Source organism: Polyergus mexicanus, unplaced genomic scaffold (genome assembly GCF_030449975.1).
Source record: "Polyergus mexicanus isolate NDT 795.1 unplaced genomic scaffold, iyPolMexi1.0 SCAF_4, whole genome shotgun sequence".
Classification (NCBI taxonomy): domain Eukaryota; kingdom Metazoa; phylum Arthropoda; class Insecta; order Hymenoptera; family Formicidae; genus Polyergus; species Polyergus mexicanus.
In genome coordinates this window covers 319239-343713 of record NW_027223324.1, presented here as the reverse complement: position 1 = coordinate 343713, position 24475 = coordinate 319239, and the positions used below count along the sequence as shown (strand labels likewise).

General features: G+C 36.2%; 1 protein-coding gene across 11 annotated transcripts in view; it reads left to right on the top strand.

The window, feature by feature from the left end:
• The window catches only part of By (focal adhesion protein tensin), a 156103-nt gene that overhangs the window by 102574 nt on the left and 29054 nt on the right, over positions 1-24475 (top strand). For 10 of the 11 annotated variants that reach the window (XM_070293885.1, XM_070293883.1, XM_070293893.1 and 7 more), the window contains 6 exons: positions 11138-11200; positions 17152-17373; positions 17702-17865; positions 18361-18510; positions 21139-21436; positions 22319-22556. In XM_070293885.1, the coding sequence (XP_070149986.1) occupies positions 11138-11200; positions 17152-17373; positions 17702-17865; positions 18361-18510; positions 21139-21436; positions 22319-22556 (1135 nt within the window). Of the gene's footprint in view, positions 1-11137; positions 11201-16053; positions 16269-17151; positions 17374-17701; positions 17866-18360; positions 18511-21138; positions 21437-22318; positions 22557-24475 lie in introns of those variants that run through there. The other variant, XM_070293892.1, reaches the window with a different exon arrangement.

The following is a 24475-nucleotide window of genomic DNA, read 5'->3' as shown; positions in this document are numbered from 1 at the left end:
ATATAAGCCGTAAAATAATGTATTTTTGATATCGCAAAGAAGAATGGTCATATCGCGATGTTTAATAGTCCTTAGAAAATGCTGGACCTATTCTTCTCGATTTCTTCTCAAGTCGCGTTTATATGCGCCACAGATATAAGTATCGAATACACATATCACGACTTTACGGCGCCTTGCGTCATTCATCTATTCTCGTTCGACTTTATCGCTAGCCCGGCAAACGCGTTTACCCTGGCGTCATGCGGAATTTTAAGATGGCATTTCCATAGGGTCGCGGAAAATATGTGGGAACTACCGTTGCCCGAATATCGGAGAAGAATATCTCAATATTCAGTCCGAATATAATCATGTCCATTCTACTCTATAATTTTAAGGGATAGGTGCTTTTTGCATTATTGCATTGGTAGAGAACTGAATTACAAAATATTTAACACCTTAAAGATGTGTATATAATGTTTAATAAGAATATACATTTTTTCAATTATTAGAATTATGGGATTATTAACATATTTCACGTATATATTCATTACTAAATATAAATTACAAAAATCTATTACAAATGGGGATTGATCAAAGTTTTCCAGAGAAATGTAGTTTCTTTTCAAGCATCATTCAAAAGAAAATGAGAAAAAACGCGCAAACCTAATACAATACTTTTTCGATTTATGGTATATAATCTCTGTAGAATTATTTTTAAATCATCTATAATAGATATATCGTGAATTAAAATATTCCGATTCATCAGCTAATAGCCGGCTAATATTCTTGACATTGATTTATGAAATTTGTATCACCGCATTTCTACCAAGAACAATACGTCGGCCGATTCATGCTTTGTCTTCCTTTACGTCGTTATGTTGTCGTCACACAGAAATATAGGGGGGACGAAATCCGTATTAAGTTACGTGAATAGGTGACCATTTGGCATATATTACCGAATCACCTTATATCGGGGAATAAAAGATCGTGGAAAAAATAACGTCGCGTACAAAGAAGCATAAGAATATTATATGAGGAATAAAAAAATCATAATTTATCACAGAGCAAGGCAATAGGGCCAGAAATATAAGACTAATGAGAAATAATGAGAAATATGGGTCGCGTTTCTCTTTGTTTCTTACATCTTATTCCTATAATTTATTTTGATTTGATTTCCTTTTCTTAACTTGTCATTCTCAATGCTTCGACACGAATATACGCTTTTCAATCGTATTTTAATGACTTATCGTTTACTCAGAACAGCCTGAAGGAAACATGACTGAAGGTCAGGTTTGCAAGGTGCGTCGAATGATTTAAGTTTCCGCCCAACATGTGAAACAACATAAGCGAACACTTGGGAGGTGTCGGAAGAAGTTCACAGGGTCCAAGGCGGAATATGTAAAGTCATTAAAATGCGTTGCTCGAAATTCTTCGGGATACTCTTTGACCTATTTGATCCGTTATAGGAAGCGTGTGACTTGTAACGTAATATGTAGCTGTTAACAATTCCACTTTAGACCCGTTATACGAAACATGCGTGTAGCATGTAATGTAATACATAGTTGTTGAAGATTCTGCTTTGGTCCGTAATTAATAATTAGCTTCTCTTCCTCGCTTTCTCTTTCTCTGATATTAATCGATAATTTTACGGCAAATATTTTCTCTGAAAAATATTAATATGTCTTTAAAATTCAACATTAGCCGCATCTTCACAGTTCCTTTTCGATATGAATTATTTTCGACAATTTCGAAGATACGACATTCAATATATAATTATTATTGCAATCATTATTAATCATAAATCGCACGCAACGCTACGAGAAATCGCGTTTCCTTCTGTAAGTGCTATTAAAGCGATTATTGCATTAATGCGAGGATGCAATCGCGAGTGAACGAGAGACGCTAACGAGATATGAAAGAAGACGGTGACAATTCTATACGCGTGCTAAACTGGTTTCCCTGACGATGCACTTTGATTCGCGTCTGTTATGCACAGTAATTGGCTGCGACATTAAATTCTTTACACGCCTCGTCGAACAAATGGAGGCAAATCGCCGGCGACGTTCTTGTACGGAGTTCTCTCTCTCTCTCTCTCTCTCTCTCTCTCTCTTGTGTTGAGGCATCAATTAGTGACTCGACGACAAGTTTCTCGCTCGCAAATAAACATCCTCTCGACAGATGCAAGAATCTTGAATGTTTCGTGTGATTCTCGATAAAGTAATTAAATATTAATGTTCTGTAATTATTGTATTCGATCGCACGACGTAATGTAAACATAAAAATATAGACATTTAGATACAGAATTTAGATATTTTTTGATATGGATTTTTAAATCGTTAAATTAAATCAAATATATAAATGTTTATTATTAGAATAATAATATTTTTCGAATTAGTCTAATTTATTCCGTTCGATAATATAAAAAAAAAGTGATTTGTAATAATATAAATAAATGTATATCTCGGTACCTTGTGATAGTTCTAAAAATATTATAAGGTTCAATAATCTTGATGATGTGAGCAGAATTTTATATCGCTAAAAATAGTGCCAGCGATCATAAAAGTCTTGCGTCGCGAAGTTGTTCGTAAATCTTCGTTATCGAACGTGAAAACCTCTCTGTTGATAGTGCCAACGACCCACTCCTTGGGCGGTCAGAAAATTTCCTGAAAGCAAGTTGTCTTTAACGCGGACGTTCTGACCGCACGCGAACGAAATACACGAGTACATCTCGTGTAAACGGCGTGATTTAATTCATCTATCAATCGTTTTATCTGCAGGGCGTTTTTTGCGTGCGCCACGAGAGTTCTGATGTTGCAAACAAGCAAAAGTGAAATCCTGTCAGGAAAATTCAGAAGCATTTCTACGATTCGCTTTATCGTGTAAAAATGGAAAATTATGAATCTATTACGAAAATATTTATGAATTTAAATTAAGAAGCTCCGTTCAAAGATTCTTCTTGAGATTTTCTGCTCTTAATTTTGCTTGGAATCTTGCAAAGTATCGAATCAACATGGTCGTACATTGAGAAGAAGTAAGTAGGAATCATTTTGTATTCGTTCCTTTTCCTGCGGCCACACACACGCGATTTACCGCTGCGAAAGTAGGGGATCTTCGATAGCTGGCATGAATCCAAGACCCGAATCGAGACTACGATCTAGAACGAACGAACGATAGAACGGCAGCATGCGGTTGAGGATACGAAATTTCCGGTGATCGCATTTCTACTACGCGGTGCTTCTCTCTTACCGTAGAAATAAAGTCGTGAAAATAAGGGAAGAAAGAAAACTGTACTACGCTCGTCATTAAGTTTCAATTAATCGCGCTCGCAGAAGAGATAAATTTTCTTTTTTTATGAAGTAACTAAAGAAGGTAAAAAATACTACAGTTAATTACTTTTCTATTTAATCATTCATATCGATGTAATGTATCGAATCAAGTTAAATGTCAGATGCGAATTTCATAAAGTTTGTATTAAAAATACTATTTGAAATGTGTTTTTTTTTCCTTTAAGTTATCCACGAAACGATTTATACTGTCAAAAAAAATCGATGAATGTATATTACGTATAAGATACAATATATGTCTGTTTCTAACTAATTATATAAAATATGTAAATTTCTGATTCGTTACACACATTTATAATCGCCGATTGGCGATAAACTCTCTTGCCACTAACGACTTTATTATGTCTAGAAAACAAATAGAGATGAAACGGTTCGAAATTAAGACACGCTATCAAGAGTTAGAAACACATGAAAGGATTAAACCGGCGTGTTGGCAATGATCAGGTCATAGGTCGATGATAAAACCGGGCTGCAGATAAGCTAGCGATTCCTTTTGACGGCGCTCTTTACGATCGCTATCGTCTTTTCCTTTATGTCATATTTACGGTGAAGTTGCAGTATTGAAAAACCATGGAAGTCGCAAAGAAGTTACGACAGATGTTACGATGGACGAATCGGAGAAGAGAAGTAAAAGAGACAAAAAGAATGAATAATAAAACGATAGCCATCGGCTCTCTCTTTGCGTCAGTGGGTGAGCGGGTATTTATATCGATGATTGTAAAGGACGTCACTTCCTATGAGATCATTCGACTTCCTATGAATTTTACGGCGGCAAGGAGAGAGTGAGAGGCAGAATATACATATATTTCCCAGAGAATACTTTGCGTGAATAAAAAAAAAAAAAAAAAACTCGACCTTACGTAATTGTCATTAAAACGATCGTTATATAGCATGCACGGCGCGTGCATACATATGTATGGTATATACTACGTGTCCGCGTCTTGTCATGTCATATTTTGCCACAAGGCTAAAGTCGAGATTATGACTAACGTTGCAAAGGTTGTCTCTATCTGATATTGGCACGATGTGCTCTGATATTGATGGATCGAAAACAAACCTTACGAAACATCTCGTCTATCTAATCTAAAAGCGCAAAAGTGCCATCGAAGAAATTGGGAAACTGAAGTCATTTTATATGATAACTTTGTGCGTGACGTTCTCTAGTTTTCGACCTCTCTCTGATGGCGCTTTGGTTCGAGTATCATTTTAAGCGGATCAGAAATATACGTGTGGGACGTTTGTATTAAAATTCAGCGCTGTATCTGGCATTCAAGATGATATTTTCGAGAACGGTTCATCCTCGATGAAAATTTGATGCGGCTTTATCTCTTTTCTCTGACAACTTTTAAAGTACCAAGAAAATAAATTTGTTTGTCATTGAGTCTCAAATATTAAAATATGTTGTTAAAGTATACTGAAAAATTGGAGAGAATAAGTTTTTCTTATATATTTTTGTGCATTTTTGAAGATTTAATTTGTTAGCGTTTAAAAAAAATATAAAAAATAAAAATGTATGCGTTTTCTAAATTTGATTTAGGATCAGAAAGGTAATGATAGATCAATAACATCTTTCAATACTGTTTTCTCTGTTTCTTGATATTTTCAGCATTAACATTCCTGACAACCGACATTCTCTTTTACTGAACTATTTACTGCCTACATTACAAGTAAGCATCGCATACCATTTGCATAGAGACACGGGGTGTAATAGTTAATGATCGGAATTTACATTCCACGCTATCAATCGGCATTTTGCCACACATCCGCTAATGCAATACGGCGTGACTATGATCGCCCAATTGTCATTCCCGCTCTTTCCTCATTCCAACGTCACGATCTATTCGCCGATAGCGAGAACTAACTGGAATCTAAATCCTCCGCAGCTGCGCTCCAGTTGATCCCTGATGCGATTCTCGATCGTGACCCTCGATTGCGAAGCATAAGTCAATTAAGTACGGATTAGCCAATCGTATATCCTGTCCCGGTCCCCTCGTGCGACTCGCCTTTTCAACGAACATCATACTGATCTCCGCATTCCAAACTAAACACAGCGTACACTATTTAATCCGACTATGCATAAGTCATATTTATTATCGACGTCATTAAGAGTAATTATTTTCTTCCGCTGAGATTGAATCATTGCCGATTTCCGTAACAATATTCCGCATAGCATTGACGGAAAGTTTTTCCATCTTATATAAGTCCTAGAATATTATTATTTTCTTTCTGTGGCATTTTACTTTGATATTTTGTCAAACTAGTGTTGTCAGTTTTAATGTAATACACATAATCGCGATTAATAAAATTAGATCAGATTTAATGCACGCATGATTGCAACAAATATTTTTATAGACTAATATTTTTACAAGCTACATATCAGCGGTATAAAAAAAATTTCATATATGGACAAAATGGTAAAAAGTTAATTAATTAATTATAACATTTTGAATTATCAAAATGAAGCTAGTATTAAGGATTTCTCTTTTGAAGACAATATTTTATATATTATATCTACAACAAACTATATTATTTTATATATACACTGTAGTAAGGATAAATCAAAGATTCGTTCGGATTATTATGAGAAATAGCGAAAGTCCTCGTCGCGTAATCCTATTTAATGATTATGTCTATCGATTTTTCTTTTTGACAATAAAACGTATCATTTTTGATCGAATATATCGTACGCATTAATTAATGCGAATTCAGTTGACAGTTAAAATATAGAACAGGTTTTAAGAGATTAGGTCAATTAAACCTCGATATTAAAGCCCGCAATATTATTGTTTCATAATAATGATCAAGGCAATATTATGTGTGTGTGTTTGACATGTTATAATTTATAATGTTAGATTATGTTAATCTGTAAACTGTGTGTATGCGCAATATTTTAAAAGTGATACTGTACGCCGTGTATAATGCTTTCAACAAAATCTAAAAATACTACGGTTTATACCTCACTGTCCTGATATTTTACTATTCATGAATGTGTATTTAAACGAGGAGGCCTCTGTTCGTTTTTTTTATAACCGAAGCCACGCTATTTGCATTTTTACGCGGCAGATTTAGTAACCGTACAGTTTTCGCAATCCAATCGAAATCTAAGGCGATATATTCCATCTGCGATCTTTCTCTTGCCAAGGACATTCTTGTATTTATCTGGTTATTTAGTCCTGGTAAAACGTGTTTCACCTATGAAAGCCTATCGACCCTCTTTTTGTGATTTATCCCGTCGTAAAATGTCGCTGGTGTTTCTTTCGCTTGGAAATTAGTGTGTTGCGTCAGAACGGATGAATCGCCAAGAAAAACTTCCGAAAGAACTCATCTTAAAAGTCTACATTTTATTTCGACCAAACACAGACATGGCAATATTAAAACAATATTGATTTATCGCTTTTTCATACACAAATTAACATAAAATAAAATTTATAATTCAATATTTCAATTTAGTATTGATTAAGATTTAACCAAATGGTTATATGTATAATCGTATTAGCAATCTTCTATAGATAAGAGAGATTTTTAAAATAATTATTTGTGCTATATTTGATCAATTTTAATTTTACATTTTATATGATAAAAATGAATAAAAAAATTAATAATGTGTGACTTTGCTCGCTTTTCCCAAGATAAATGAAATTTTTCTGAAATTAACCCCACACGTCATTATGATTTTAACGTAAAAGCTTGACTTAATTATATTGCAAGGGCGTGGTATGTCAAGTACGCGAAGACATTTCACGCGTGTCACGAAACGTTCTCGTAAAGTTATTTTCTCACTCGCGGAATGAAAATTTTGTTAAAACACGTTAAAAATTGCATCTACCCTCGCGACTCATGAATCTCGTTCTTCACAATCTCCCTGCCGAGCTACAAATTAGTAAGTTCAAATTCGTGCATGCCGGTAACGCGCAAAATTTAGATGTATGTACAAAGTAAACGACATTGGAGAAATTGCGTGTATATCACCAGGTGGCCTAATTGTATTCCACGGGAGTGGCACACTTACGACCTACTCGGCTATGCTTTTCTTTATTAGCGATGCGACCGCGCAGAAAGTCACGCGGTTAGGTAACGTATCGATAGGAGCAAGCGAAACCTTGCAAGGTGGTTCGAAATGCATTTAACCACTCGTTTTATTTGAGAAAATCAGTTTTTCAAAATTTGAAAAGAAAATTTAATAATATCATTATGATGAAATTTGCACTGAATTATTTTAATTAATTGATAAATAAAGATCGATTTTTATTAAATAGAATTGAATAAACAAGATGTATTATTAAAATGAAATACGTAAAACTTTTTCCAGATATATTTTGATCGATCACGTAGAACATATTATAGGTATAACAATAGATTATGACAATCTAAATATTAAGATAAATATCGCAAGCTCGTATCATTAAAGTCCCATTCGCGCGAAGGCCGACTCGCTCGCCCGCTCCCGGAAAATACTTCGAGGGGGATACATCCACCGAGATAAATTCCACACGGAACGACGTGGCCTAATTATATTTTAAGGGAGTGGCGTTTCAACCACTCGAAGGTGTCGTCCCTATATCCTTGCCGGCTTGCGCGGCACTTCGGAAGCTCGCGTCGTACTCGACGAGAGGATCTGCACTCGGCGCAGGATCGAGCCTGCGTGTAATGCCGACTACGGTCGCCATGGTTACGTGTCAAGTTCTCTTACCCCGTGCCACCCCGTCGTGGACCATCCCGGCTTGCCGGGAGAGATGCGGGCTTTCAACCTTCTGTACACCCGCAGCGCCGGGGCGGCTCCCGTGCGGCGCAGACGTTCGGTTGACCCAGGTCGCGCTGTAGCCGGAACTCTCGTTTTGATCATTTTAAACGTATCATTCCTCGTTTCTTCGCGTCGACACTCTAAGGAGAACGTGAAGAGAACGCCGTGGACGGCGGCCGCGAGCTTGCGTAAAGTGGCTTCGGTGAGAGAAACGCTCGATGAATCAAGAGCGTGACCACGAGAGGGATGCGTACCTTGAAACGCGATTGACCTTGAACGCACACACCTGCAAGCCGGAGCCGCGGCAGGTGAATTGATTGACGCTCGAGAGGGTGGGATCGCGGGAGCTGATCATGCGGCGTGGTTGCGCATGACGCTTTGAAGGTTACATCGCGGCAAGTGCAATCAATGATTTTTATTCGTTTGAGCTGATAAGAATTTAATGTGGAATATCGAGGGATACGATTCATTAAAAGACATTGCGCGATCCGCAATATGCAAATTATAATGAAATAAATGACAGTGTAAACAGATAGTGCTGAGAGAATCGAGATAAAAAAAATTCAATGATAAGAAAATGGCAAATGATAAGGATATATATATATGTTGAAATCTTTATGAGTAACTTTTAGTATATTTATATATATTTTATGTATCTGTTATATCCTGTATGTGTGAGAAATTTATAATAGAAAATCTTGAAAAGTTTTCAAAACTTACAATTAGTAATCTTTTCTTATATGTAAACACAATTAATAATGACAATCCGACGATGTCATATATGCCGCATACATATTACAGTACAAAATACAGAAATAGAAATGCTCAAATAGTAGTAAAAGTTCGATAACGATAAAACTTCTTCCATCTGATCCTGGTGCAATAAAGATTGAATATTTTGGGTCACATAATCGAGAAAAGTGGAATTACGTTACGTTATGTATATCGATACGACACTTGACCCGGAAGTGGCACATCGATAATACGTAGTATTGGGGAAACATCATTTGGCAAGCATCGAGGTATTTTATAGACAAGGGAAGAAAGAAGCAAAAGAAAAAGAGAGGCGGTGCCCGGCTGAACAAAGTGAGCATGATGTCTTCGGATATAGATTCGAAATCTATTGTTGATTATTAATAACTAATATAATTAAAATTAGACATCTCACAAAAATACGGAAGGCTTTGTGGGAATAAAACAAACCGGTCATGTCAACTCTTATTGTACTTCTTTTTACGAATGTCGACGATGTTGCTGAAGAGAATGATTTATGATTCCCATGATCGGACATCTAGAAGATATTAATGAACATCGATCGCGCATAACTACTCGAAGATCGAGTGACAAAAAAAAAAGAGGAAATCACACACAATAACGCGATGAAGACGTTTGCAAATTCTAACGATTTCTTGTGATCGTTGCCAGATATCATTCGCGTTACTGCCATTATATCGGAGCATTCGACTGATTTAACGCCGACGTCATTTGCCTAATGGAAGATATATGGAAATTACGAATTACATAAAGGCCTCTATCTCGCTCACCGATGACGAGCTCGAACAGCAGCTCTCTATCGCGCTCTTGGTTACGGGCAAATTGCTGCCGATGCGGCGACACCCGACAGGATACAGCGAACAATAATTTTAAGGACGTCGAAACGCCATTGCGCGAAGAAACGGAAACGCTTCTGCACCGCATCGCCTTTACCGTCTGGCACACTGCCCTCCATATCGAGAGTGAGGTGCGTGCGAACAGAACACGTGCCTCCACACGCGTGCGCGATGTGTGTATTAATTTACATAATATAGTTTCTCGTAAATGTCATGTATAAATTTTTTTCACATCTTCAGAGTTGATGGAAATTTGATAATACGTTAATCTTGTAGAATATTGTTTTATTCGAAAATATTAATAAAAATTATATACAGGGTGTCTGACATGTAAGTAAATTATCACGCACCGAGTGACGAGCGATGTCACCGCGCCGGAAAATAATTATCCTCTCGAATTGTTTTGATTTTTCGATAGCAAGACGATGATGCCCTATTATTTCCACACCACCTTGCGGTAGATAACTATGCATACGAGAAGGAGGACGACGTTTCGAATTTTTACATTAAATATTGAGAGTGGATTGGGCCTACAGGGGAAACTCCTATAAAAAAGCGCACCAAGCTATCTACCGCAAGGTGGTGTGGAAATGATAGGGCATCATTGTCTTGCTATCGAAAAAATAATTCGAGAGGATATTATCATAATAATTATTTAGCAAAATGGTATAGGACTTTTCGCTTCAGGTTGACCCGATCTATTTCCACTTTTCGTTTGGCTACTTACATGTCGGACACCCTGTATAAATCCTGTAAATAGAAAAAATCCCTTTTTAAAACAATATTTCTTCTATAAATAACCTTTTATTTCCCGAATAAGCTTTCAATTTTACTTTTTTTATGATATGGTCGTTGAAGAAGATGTATTTTTTTCAAATTTAAATTCGTTTATTGTATTTCTATAATTGCGTAATCGTATGTGCATCGCAGTGTGACCATCCGATATGAAATATTTCATAGTTTTTATAGATTTGAATTGAGAGATATTGATGATGCAATCATTTTTTTTTAAATATTGAATACAGTTTATTATTACGGAGGCTGTCGTTGTAAATATAATATTTCTTTGAAACGATAAAAATCGTACACTATATATCATTAATTCTGAAACAATGAACCATAATGTCACCTATTTTTCTTGAGACAACGTTTCTTGATACACAAACATGAAGATATAATAGTATTTTCTACGTAGCGCGCGTGAATAGAAAGTTATGATCTAAAAAACCAAGCTATTATATTCTTCTTTCGATAATAAAATTTATTAAAAATAATATTAACGCAGCATTATTTTATAAAGCGATAATTAATTATTTTGTAACAAGAATGATGGTAAATGACAGTGTGGTGTGTAACATTTCTATTATTTTAAATCTTAATATGATTATGTAAAGATATAATACTTTTGTACATTATTTAACATGTGAACATGTTGATTAATTTTTTTCCATTTTTTATTACAGCACAATGGTGGTTACGAATCACAATCGAAAAACGTCAACAACATCGGAAGAAGCAAGCATCATGTAAGTAAATTTATTAATATAACAATTATTTATCTAATGTCCAATGTTTTTCACACGCGTTTAAATTATAATTTGAAATTATTATATTAAAACAACTATAAAAATTAATTCATATTAAAAAATAATTTATTGCATAATATTGGAAATTATACTCATCGCAATTATACCATTTTTATTACTAAAGATAGAGTAGAAATGAAAATAATCGATCTCCTAGAAAGATCCTTTTCTCACGAGCTGGACCAAAGGCTCTCTATCTTATTCGCGTGGCTTATCGGCATCGATGAAAGCTCGCGATTCATCGCTAAGCATCTCTTTAAATATTTAATAATGATATAATCGGCGACACGCACATAAGAGCGACTGATACTACACATCGGGCATACTTTTATTTATTCCGTCAGAAGGTACAGAGAAAAGAAACTGCGTTTGCATTCGAAACGCACGACTTTTGCACATTCGTTTGAATCTCCTGTCAGATAACATTTCGTCGTGCAGGTTGCACGAAATTATTCCCCACGACACGTCGTCGCCGCCCGTCCGACTCGAATACCTGTTTTCGAAATGCAGAGACCGGAGGACACGTGTCCGAACTTTCCAAAACGCTCAACTCTTTCTGGATGCGGGGAGGAGCGTTTTTCCCGCATTTAAATGGAAATGCCGTCTCTTTATGCTATTCTTTTTTTTTACGCACCGGAAGTTCTACACTGGTAACTCGTTATCCGTACCGCGACATTAAAATAGAATTATCGTTATGTGCGACGAAAGATTTCCTGTCATAATTTCGGGTTTCTCTCGTTATCTTTTTCATGCGCGGAATATAAATTTCAATAAATAAACGATGCGAGATTTAATTGCGTTGGCGATTTAATCCGGGAAATTGCATTAAAGCGATTTAAATTCATGATAACCATAATTGCGATCAGAATGAGACATGCATTGCACAAACCACCACTTACAAATGTTGGCGGAATAACTTTCTATTAGCGTACAGCGGAGAGGGAATACTAATATCCGACTAGTAATCAGTACGCTAATTATTCTTGTTCATCGGTTTTCAAACGGTTTCCCTACCTTATGTATTATCCAAATCAATTTCGTAAATCAATCTACGTGACGAGAAAACAAATTTCTATCTATCGTGTTGATCAAAGTCTTTTCAAAAGTCACAAAAATACAAGACATAATTTTATCTGATTTGCAGTTTGCATTTTTTACATCGATTCAGAATAAAAAAAAAAAAAATAATCCAAGTCTTATTACAACTCTACCGTATAGATAGCGTTTTTTTTTTTTTTTGCGAACGATGATGCCATTGAAAATTATTCGCTAAAAGTGGCAATAAGATAGCACATTATACGGTCGTTCGGTCGCGATGTTTCGCCGCGATAACCTTCATGATGCGTGTTGACGTCGGATGGATAATATATTCGCGAAACCCTGTATTTATTCGTGCACGTCGATCATCGTCAATACTGTGAAAATGTATGCAGAAAGAGCTATGACAGTCGCTACACCGGTCGCTATTTTTTTTTTTTTTTTTTTTTTTTTTTGTAGTACAAAGAAACACTGTGTTACACGGTGAGACTTTTGATACAAATATAATAAGTAAGTAATATTGTTTTTTTTTTAACACACAGGAGGGAATATACTCATTAACATATTATAGTACTTGATTGTATTTAATTTAATTTTTCTTAAATAATCTTATTTTAAAATTAATAAAGTTATTAATACGTAATATTTGAGATTTACATTCAATAGTATCTTTTCAATAGTAATAAACCAAATCATCAAGATTAATATTACATATTTACGTTATCTTTTTATTGTATTAATTAATTGCGCGGATGCGTTCCGGAAACTATCGTTCGCGATTACATCGCAGTTATGGGCCGGTTAAAGAATAGTAAAGGTGAGCCGCAGTGGGAGCAGTAATAATTATGCGGAATAATAATTAGCGTATGATAAAAACTGTTGCGCAGTTATTATCGCGCGCGTTCTTTTTCGCGACATTGAGAATTTTCATTGGTTATTTTTGTTCGCATATTGCGTCGTATTTTTGTTTACCGCGTTAAAGCCTTCTCGAAAAATAGCACCGATAACATTCTTTTAAAATAAAAAATAATATTTAAAACTTAACAGGGTATAATTTAAATCATTACATCTTTGTAATAAAAAATCGTCCTCTTTTTTAAACGAATTGTCAAATGGAAATGATAAAAACGAGAAATAACAAGAACGAGATAATCCAGCCATATCGCCATTATCAGGCTTCTAATCGATAAAGATTAAGCCTATTCGTTCCAGCACTGTACTTTCAATTAGAAATTAACCGCAAGCAATTAAGTGGATTAACCACTAATTGACATTAGTGGCGCGGCTCATTGCATACATCGACTTCTTGCTCCTATAATTGCGCAAAATTAATAGTAGACGATATAGTTACAGCTTCATTCTTGAGAGCATTTATATTGTACTAATTCATATCAATTTTCAATTTTCCAAATTTTTGCACCCGAAAGTATTTTGGAATCAAAATTTAAGATTCTGTGACGAATATCGACGAAGAAATGTAAATATCTTTGGCGAATAATCGCAATGCAAATGAATATTATTATCTCGTTATGTGTCACTTTCATTTGAGAATTTATTTATAATTTTATTACAAAAATATAATAATTTAAATTATATTCCGTATTTCTTATTTTTATTGAAAAATGTAAATATATTATATTATTATTGCAAAATTAATTCAAGCTTTTGCAAGAGAAAAGCGAATATTTTGCATATCAATCCACAATAGTAATCTACTTCGCTAGCATTTTCCAATTCCATAATCGCTTTCGACTTTCAGAAATCCATCTATCGTGGAACTTTAATTTTAAAGCAACGGTATTACTTGTTTCCTTCAATAGGCAGTATCCTCGTTTCATTTCTGGTTAGCCGTGATAGGCAGCCTCGTCCTATGCGAACCCTGAGAAACACGTGGACTTAGGGGCATGTACACGGGCAGTTTCCGCGTAGAAACAGCTGCGGTAGGACCACAAGACGTAATAGTAATTTCACACGTGAGGGATTTATGAGCGGGTGGGTAGACCTGACTGGACGCCCCGCGAGAAACGAACTCACGGTGTTACGATCCCATAAAAGCAAGTATTTTTAGACGTGGCCGCTCTTGTTCTCTCTCTCGCCCAGTTCGTTCTGCTTTCTTTTACGCGACGCTCGTTCATTGTTATGAATCGCCCTTGATATTTCTGTGACTCGAACGCGAATAATCCAGCACATTCATTCGTCATCTCTTCGTCCTTCGCGTCCTCCTTTTCACTTTCTGACCATATATTTTTGTTTCGGATATATATACAATATATATAAATTCATTACGCGTCATTTTTATCTAGAAAGAAAGATACATTTCCAGGAATTTACTATTTTTTACCACATTCGTTATTTTAGTATTATACGCGATATATATAATTTGTGGGGTAAGAATATATATTCAGGATTAAAGTACAGGATTACAATGACATACGTGGTCATGCCACAGGCGTTTCGGCATTCCAGCGCTATAATTAGTTATAACACCATAGTTTAACGTACAAAGCGGAGTCTCGGCAAATCGCTTAAAAGGGCCAGGCAGAGAACGGTTGAATACAGTCGGAATTATATGCGCGTTAGTACAGAAAGGCCAACTTGTCAGACTTACGGATTACATTACTACAGCGCTGTTGAGCGCAGCGAATTATCTTCAATTCTGATAAAATTTCTCGAAGCGAGACACGAGAGACGAGTGCTTACAATTAGAGGCAGATAACGCAAACAACTTACGGTCGTAATCCGGTATAAATGACGCGAATAATTTTAACAGGCGCCATCAATAACGCGGTATCTCAAGGGCGATAGTACTGGCGATACTGGCCGAGACCCTGTATAAATGATTCTTCCGGCTACCTCAACAAAGTACCCGCCGCGAATATTCGCCGATGAGGAAGAAACCGCAGCAACCTGTACAAAAACGCAACATACATTCTGCTCGTTCGCGCGCCTACTCGTACATGCAATTTTCATCCACCACAAATTCTCCGCGACAAATTATTTGCCTTCCGCAAGCCGTGCATCGCATTAAGACGGTCTTAGCAAAGACCACGGCTCGATTGGCAGCGCGAATAGCGTGACTATTCGGTGGGAATCAAAGTCACGCTACCTGCATGAATTCGTTACATCACGCGTCCACACGCGCGAGCGTATTCTCTCATCTACATGCAGGGCCGCTTTAACAAGAAATCTTTGCGTCAAAACGTAATCGAATGATTCATAATAAGACACCTAATTGTCTTCTTTATTTTGGATACTTTATAGAAGATTAAAAAATTGTAGAAATTTAGAACTTTTTGCATCAATCGAAGGATTTACCATTGAAATGTAACTTAAGTTAAAAGTTAAAAAAACTTTTCGTAGAGTGCGAGAAATGGCTTTGAAATTTACATAAAAATTTACATAAAAAATAAAATATATTTTTTAGTATCGTAGAATCATCCCTCGGAAATCTTTAAAACTGAGAGGCGATATTACAATACTATCGATACGAATCAAGAAGCTCGTCACCGATTATAACTTGTGCAGCGTAATCGTTTAATCATAGCGGAATCGAAAATCTCTTTGAGTCTCACGACTCACAAATAAACATCGCGAAATGACGATGGCGATGATAAACCGGCCCTGGAGCGCGCGAGCTGGCACACGTCAGACATACATGACAGAAGGCGGCGCGATTATCTGACAAAACCGCCGACCGGCTACTAGATATTCTTGCGTATCTCCAGCAGAACCAGGCGAAACACAATACCCGGCAGTGTATCGTTCCGTGGCGAGGAACACGGCGCATCATCCCGACATATCTCTCTTAGTGTCCTCATCTCTCTCTCGCATGGCGGAATAAACTCGCGGCGTTCCCGTTAAAGCGCCGGTTACATGTCGGTCTATTCCGCGATAGCGTGTCCTCCGTAAGGATATCGCCATGTCGGGGAATATCGTCGTCAGGATCGTCTACGCGCCGAAGTACTCCAAGGTGGATGCAATTAATTCCATGTGTGAATGGACGATGCCCCGGATTATCAATAATTATGATAATTGTGCATTTAGTTATGAGATTATGATGTGTGTGACATAATCAAAGTGGAAGTGAATTTGATAGACACGATGTAAATCCTTCAATAATTTTTCGTATTTTGTATATCTTCAATTAAATTAGTAATTATTTTCTAGTATTTAATTTATGGATTAATTGCAATGTTAATAGGTACACGCAACTATAGTGTTAGAAAATTTTAAATATCCAACTATTTCATTTCATTTCTTATTAATATAAACTTTTTTCTTCACAATGTATATAACATATGTTGTAAATTTAAATTATCAGAGATATAATCTTTCTTGGCGTTATTTCTTTTTAAAATATTATTACGTATTACGATTTATTTATCAAAATTGCACATATCAAAATTACTATGAAGAGATACCGCAATAAAAAACGAAGTGAATTTGTAAGCAAAGACTAAAGAAATGAAATCTGTTCTCCACGAAGAAAATTTGATTGTCTGGCGCGACATTGTTTCGTAAAGGAAAATTAAGTTTTGCAGCAGTCAGAAACAAATCTTGCGGAAAGATTTTCGGATAATGTGTATTCATAAAAATAAATCTTGCGTATTATATGCTGATATAATGATGCAAAGAAAAATTTGAAAGTACGATATAATAATTGTTTAGAAGAATTGCTTTGAAAATTTATTTACAATAATATTGACATTGCATCTCTTTATGATCACCTACGGATATAAAAAATATTTTCTCTAGCAATAAATTATAATTATTTCTTTAATCATTCCACATTTAAACTTTTTTTGAACATTTCTATAGTCGATATCAAATTCGAATAAACCATTGGATTACAGGTGCAGACGTCAGCGGTGGCGTCAACGCCTGCGAGGACACCGGGCGTCGGCGCGGATTCGACGATGACGGGACCGGGAAAGGGCGGAGGTCGCGTGACGGAGGTAATGGAGCTTTGTTACGTCACCGAGAGGATCATTGCTCTTTGGTATAGGGAGGATGCGCAGGGTGTTCTCGAACATGCCACGACCCTCTTGCGCGGAAAACACGCCGATAATTACATGGTAAGAATTTCAATAATCTTTCTGGCTTTTCATTACTCTGTCCTTTGAAGTGAAAAGCAGAAAAATGTTTCGCATTTTGTAACATTAGCCAATGCAAAGATAATTATACGAATATTACAAAATGTATATAAGTTGGCCCTCTTTTATTAGAATATAAGTAAATTAATATTTTGAAATTTTTTAGAAAATCGAAAAGATTTTATCTCAATTACCGGAACAACGCTTTCTCTTCAACAAAATAAAAATTTATATAATTATTTATATAGTTATTTTATATCTTTTCGCTTTTTATTTTTCTTAAAATTTTAAATATATTTCTGGTTTCCAGATCTTTAATTTATCGTCACCTGGTCGACCAGGTGAGCCGAATACGAGGGAAGCTGGATGGCCGCAGAGATTAGCACCAAGTTTGGAGAGACTGTGCGCCCTTTGCAAGGAGCTGGACTCTTGGTTAAACGGTGCTTCTAATCGTGTCGTTGTTCTGCATGCAAGGTGACTTTGCGATTTTTCACTTTTATCCAATATAGCTTTTAATTTTTTTTAAATAATTCTCAGAAAGATTAAAAGCTAAGTTTAAAAGTTAAGTCTTTACAATTTAATTTAAGGTCGACTTTAATGGTACTTATATCTGTACAAAAGAAGTATGAAATATAAAATGAGACTTTTAAAGCGCAAAGAAATCCTTTTCAAAAGATACAGACTATGGGCATGAGAATATCTCTCTAACTATAGAACGACCAGTGTTCAAACGGTCGATCATAAAAGTCATAATTTCGCCGCGGTATATACCATACATTCACCGCCCTTTCGAAACTCGTGACTTCCCGTTAGCCATTTCCATTCATCGTGAATAATAACGTCATTAGAGCGCGATCAGCCCCCGCGGCAAAATCTTTTCGCGTCTTACCACTTAGAGAGAGAAGGTACGTAACAGACGTCGCGCGTTTGCAATGTAGCACTAAGTTAACGTTATCGCCTTCTTTTCAGAGGCAGCAAGGAACGGCTGGGTGTGGCAGTGTCCGCTTATATGAACTACAGCAGCATCTGCGGGGGACGCGATCAAGCGCTGGACAGGTTCGCCATGAGAAGGTTCCTCGATGACAAGATTGGATCGTTGCAGGTTCCGTCGCACCGAAGGTAAGAAAAAGGGAACAAAATTGTCCCCGCGAATAAAATTTAGATAAAATTCGTAAAATTACTGCCGGCGTGCATATCGCAATGAAAATATAAATTTATAAATTTATTATTTCCCGATTCCTGCTTTTCAAATATTATTCAATTTTGCGCATGTAATCGTTTATGCGATTCATTTACATTTCCATTTGGATCTTTAATATCATGTAATTGACAATGTGTCGGAAAATCTTATCTTATATAACTCTATATTATTTAGTATTCCATATTTGATTGTCCAATTGTGTATTTCATACTTTACAAGTTTAATTCTAGGAATAAATATTGGGAAGTATTTCTTATAAATGATGTTTTCCTCATGACTTCAAATTGAAAAATAAGGCACAGTGATATTTACACGATAATATTAAATGGATTTTTTGGCCTTTTCTATACTTCTTCCCTCTCGAAAATTATTTGTTAATTTTAAAATAAATAAAAAAAATGCAATGTGTGTTCTATCAAATCTGCACATGCAGAAACGGAATGGCCGTTTTAGCGTATTAACGATATGTATCGGCGACTTTTATTAGAAGCTATTTAATTTCTTCAAATTTATATCATAGGAAGAAGAGCATATAAGTTCGCCTTTCTTGTCGCGGCTATTCGATTAAGAAGGACGTCTCACGTCCTTGAGTGGACATTTCTATCATTTTATTTGTTATACGTTTTACGCGCCATCGACTTGAAATGTCGAGTTCTCATTATCTAGTCGTCATCATCATCTTCAATCATCCTTGTTCGTTTTATGCTATCCTTTGTGTATTCCTATGCCTCCATTAATCATGTTAATGCCTATCCGATCATTCTTTCATAATGGATTCCGGAATTTCTCTGTCTTTCTCTCTTTTCCTCTCATTTGGAACTTCTTAGAAATTTCTCAGAATAATTCAATATCTTTTTTTTTTTTTTTTTTAATTTACTCTGCAATCGCTTCGTTCACACCATGATTGCAACATTTACTTGCGAGGAAAGATAATCGCGAGTCGAGATGATATTAACAAAATAAAATGATTGCCTATGGTGTATATTTGATGTACTTGTTATTCAAGAAATATTTCTGTCAACCGGTTTTCTATCGCACGTACCACGAATGACCGATCCAAAGATAACGAGCTCTCATCATCATCATCAACAGCCCGATCATTTACCTCATTACTATGTCGACGTGTGCATTCGTAATGATTGTAATGAAACGCGATCGAGCTTATATGAGATTGTCTCTTTAAATCTTGTTCGCACTTATAGCTAGTGTATTTATAGCCAGTGCATTTTTTCAATTTAAATACAACCGGAAGAGGGGTAAAAAGTGTTTCATATATGTACGATTAAAATGCATCGAGCTAAATTTATTAAAATAATCTTAATTATATGCATAAAAGAGAAGTTACTTTTAAATGATTCAAAAATATCGCAATTATTTAAATAATGATTTAGATATGTAATGAGAAAATTATCATTTTCATCGCGAAGAATTAATAATTATTTTCCGACAGAATAAACTATTTATATATAAGTAAGAATAATTACCTGGATGAATAATATCATATTATATTGTGTATTTTTTATGGATAATAAATAATTATTTTTCAATGAATGATTTGCATAAAAATACTTATTTTTGCAAGTATTAACAGCTAACAATATTAAAGCGTTCAAATCATTAATCTTTCCTACAAACAATCATTTTTCAAATCGATTACTGATATAAGAAAGAAACTCAACAACTCGAATAAATTATACAGACAAATAATTGCGCTAAATTTTTTTCTATTCTTCATCCTTTGAATTCTCTATTTTCCACGCGTGTCTTCGTTTATATCGCGATTTATACTCGCAGTTCGACCAACCGGTTGCTTTTAGCGAAATAAATGCGACTCATCCGGCAGTTTATCGCGCGTATTACGCGCCATCGACCCCAACGTTACCGCGGCCGTCGTATCATTACCGTCATCATCGTCCTTATCGTCGTCCTCGTCATCCGCGTCGCCGTACGCATTCATAATGACTGTAATGAGCCGCGACCGAGGTGTGTCCGCGACTTCTTCGGCGCGCTTCTTCTTCTTCTTCTTCTTCTACTACTCTTCTATAGCCTCCTCTTCGTGGTCCTTAACTCGCTCAGTCTTATTTACCGGAGTTCCTCCATTAATTCCTCAAACCGCGAGCATTAGCGTGTCGTTAGCGTAGCTGCGCTCTTGTGAACATACGAAAGCATTACTGGCGAGAGATCTCTTACGACGAACGATGTCGAACGTTAGTTGCTCGTGCCGACGTGCACATCTTTTCGTATTACGGGCCAAGGCTTCTGTTGCTCGAACCATCAATCTTATTCATCGTACTTCTCATGCATACGCACATTTGCTTAAATTTGTTTCTTTTTATCTTTTTTTTTTTTCCTTTGCGATGTTGATCACATCAGAAAGATCGTTTCATGTTCTTCGTCAATTCATCGTTTATTATTAATAACATAAATTTTTATCTTTTTAAACATTACTGATTCGAAATTACGAGAATCAGTTTTTAAATAAAATATTAAATAATTGTTTGTATTTTCAAACGTCAAGCATGAGAGTGCTCTCTTGGATATTTCAGATACATCGAGTATTTCAGTGGATTGCTATCGGGCTCCCTGAGGATCAGCCAGTCGCCATTGTACTTGACCCACCTGACAGTTCTCGGAGTGCCGCTCTTTGAACCGACGGGCTGTCGAGCCTTCCTCAAAGTATACGAAGGACTAACACCGGTATACACTTCGGATCTGTATTCGGTGACAAATGCGCGCGAGTTCACGGTTAATCTAGGCGGACTTCGACTAAGGGGTGACATTTTAGTCAAGTGCTATCACAGGGTATACTCGAAGCAGACTCGAGAGGTCATGTTTTCCCTCCAGGTGAGAATGCAACGCATCGTTAGTAGATACATCGCGTTATTGAAAAAATTGTTATAAAATTTTTATTATTTAGAGTTTTATATTATTTCATTCACATAGAATTATATACGATATATGAAATAGTATCAAGTTAACGTACATGTATGTCGTTTACGCGTTGACCGTGTATAAATACATCACAATGATGCATTTATGATGAATGCGTTATACTAGTATGCATGTGACACAACATGAAATCAGCGGTGTAAATCAAGCAATTAATGCAAAGTGCTTCGTAAATAGTTATAAGGATAGCGATCTAAATGTACGTGTTTTCGATACGTGTTTGCGCGATAATTTTGTACCCGACAGACAAACAACATCCTCTGAAAGCGACGTAACGTCATGATCATTTAATAACTACATATTTTATTCTCTCTGACACGATTAAAAAAATGAATATATACAATCTCTCTGGAAAAAAACACATCGATCCCGATATGTAATGGATCGAATCATATCTTGTTAGAATAACGAGATTTATAATAAAAATAAAAATATATTGCACATTTTTATTTAACTTGATCGAAATTATAATGCATACCAATTGCATGTGATTTATGTGTTTTACATGTATTATCTATATATTATATATATATATATATATATATATATTTATGTATTTTACTACGATAATTTACATCGTGTCAATCAATTTCCGGATTTTTAATTTTTATCAAGATCGAATCTTTCCAGCTTGAAATTGTTCAAAGAATCTACAAACTAGGAAAAGTTTTTGCTTTGCGATGTATACCTACTATATGAACAAAAAAAGATTTATGAGAGCTGAGCACGCGAATCGATCACACATATTCTCACATAAGATGATTATTGTTCCCGCAGTTTCACACGTGCGTAATTACGGAGAACGTCGTGTCCTTCCCGCGATCGGAGCTCGACGTCGCCTGCGACGATCCCCGATGCCCGCCCGACAGTGTGGTGACACTCTACTTTGCTACCGACGCGAAACGCCAGGATGGTCCAGTGCCGGCCCCGACGCCGGCTGTGCCGCATGCATCGGCGCATCACGATCCCATCTTGCACTGGGACAGTTACACAAATCTCGAGATCAGTGACGACGGTGAGTTGCATATCTTTCTTTCATCTTCTTATCGTAGTTTTTTTCAAATACGATAGCAAAAATTTATCTCTTTATTTAAAAATAATATTTCAATAATTTTTTAAACATTAATTAAAATTGCACATTAAATAGTCGTCTAATTTAAATTATTGGTATTTAAATAAATGTCTCGCGCAAACTACAATAATAAATAACATCGATTTGTGTCAACGAAATATGTTTGACGATACAACATAACAAGTTGCTCGAACATAAAACAACGTCATTATGTGTCAATTATTATGTTTTATTTCTAAACCGTTAAAATAAAATACGTAACGGACGAGCATGCAAACGACGCGACATTGTAAGAAGAAGTAAATTTTCTTTCATGAAAAACGATATATTTTCGCTGGCGAAAACTCTTATTTGCAATATGATTCTTACGAATGGATGCTAGTCTGACTCTTGCGTTGTAAATTAAGTGATACGAGCTCGTCGATTAATTTATCGTTATTGCGAAAGCCATGATCTGCGGTTTATCCTGCCAGAAGATCTCACCGTTGTCGACTAATTCGTACTAATTTTCATCGTAATGGTACCCAATTAACCTCGATCTGACAGCGAGAGCTAGTCAGAAATACAACTTGGCTACCGTTCACGGCGTGGAAATGAGGGAGGGAGCAAGCTAGACGAAAGAGCGACCGTTAGTATAGTGCATTTAGAACGGCTGACTAACGCCGCCGGAAATACATACGTTCTGCCAAGTGGAGGGAAAATGACGGTTTATCGCGACGGGGGCGATTTTCACGGTTGGAAATAGATCAAAGGTCGGCCCGATGGATGGGCAAGGTCCATCGCGTTAACCGCTTCCGAGTATAGCGTTTCTACCCTGTCGCTACCTATTTACATCCTCATTTATCTCTGCTGCCCTAGCGTAACTTTTTCACGGGATAAGCAAAGTGCTTGTCGCAATCAATATATATGTGTGATGCAAAATATTATATTTTTTACATTTATTGAGAATATTACGTAAAAATTACAAGAGAACATAAGTAACGAATTAAATTATACAAAGATGAAAAATATCCATTAAAACGTTATATGATAAAAATATAATAAATTTTCAATTTTAATCCTTTAAATTTAATTAAACTCGCGAAATATAATAATAATAAGCATTTTTTATAAGTTCTCTTAAATTTATTTATTTTATCTATTTCTAAAAATTAATTCAATATTGCTAACGCAAACGTATTATTCAAATTAGTTTCATTCAAAAGGAGGCTTTACACGCTCGTTACATGATTTTAGCCACGCTTTTAAGGAAAGAATATCCAATATAACGATTTGTTCTGCTCGGTATAGTGCTTTAATCAAAAGGATTGCGTCATCGTCATGAATCCCCCAAAAGCACGCGTCAGCGTGCAACGTCGGCAACGACCAACGCTCTCGCAGTCAATTCGTTTCGTTAGCGATGGGCCAGCGAGTTCCAATAAAGCTGTGTGACCCAAATTACGCGCGATGCTAAATCGACGGCGTTTGTTATGGGACGAAGAGCGATGGCAAACGAGACCGGAAAGAAAGATGGAGGGTGGCCCTGAACGGCGCAGCCGAAGGGAGACGGATCGGTATTTGGGTTGGGCCGATTGGATGCCGGTAGGTTAATCGCAATACTGCCGGTGACCCGTATCTACCGGATATCCACCCCCGTTTGCCGGGCCGGAGGGTGTGACCAAAATGGAATCAATTCCACCTTTCAATAACCGAACAGCCCCGCGAGCGAAAGAGATCGTGTACCCTGTCGTTATCAGGACACGATCGATTATAGAAGTCCTTCCGCATAACTCTCGGCGCATGGACTTCATCATTTTTTTTTTTTTTTAACATCGAAACATTGATCGTGAAATATTTTTAGAATTTTATCAGGGATATAAATA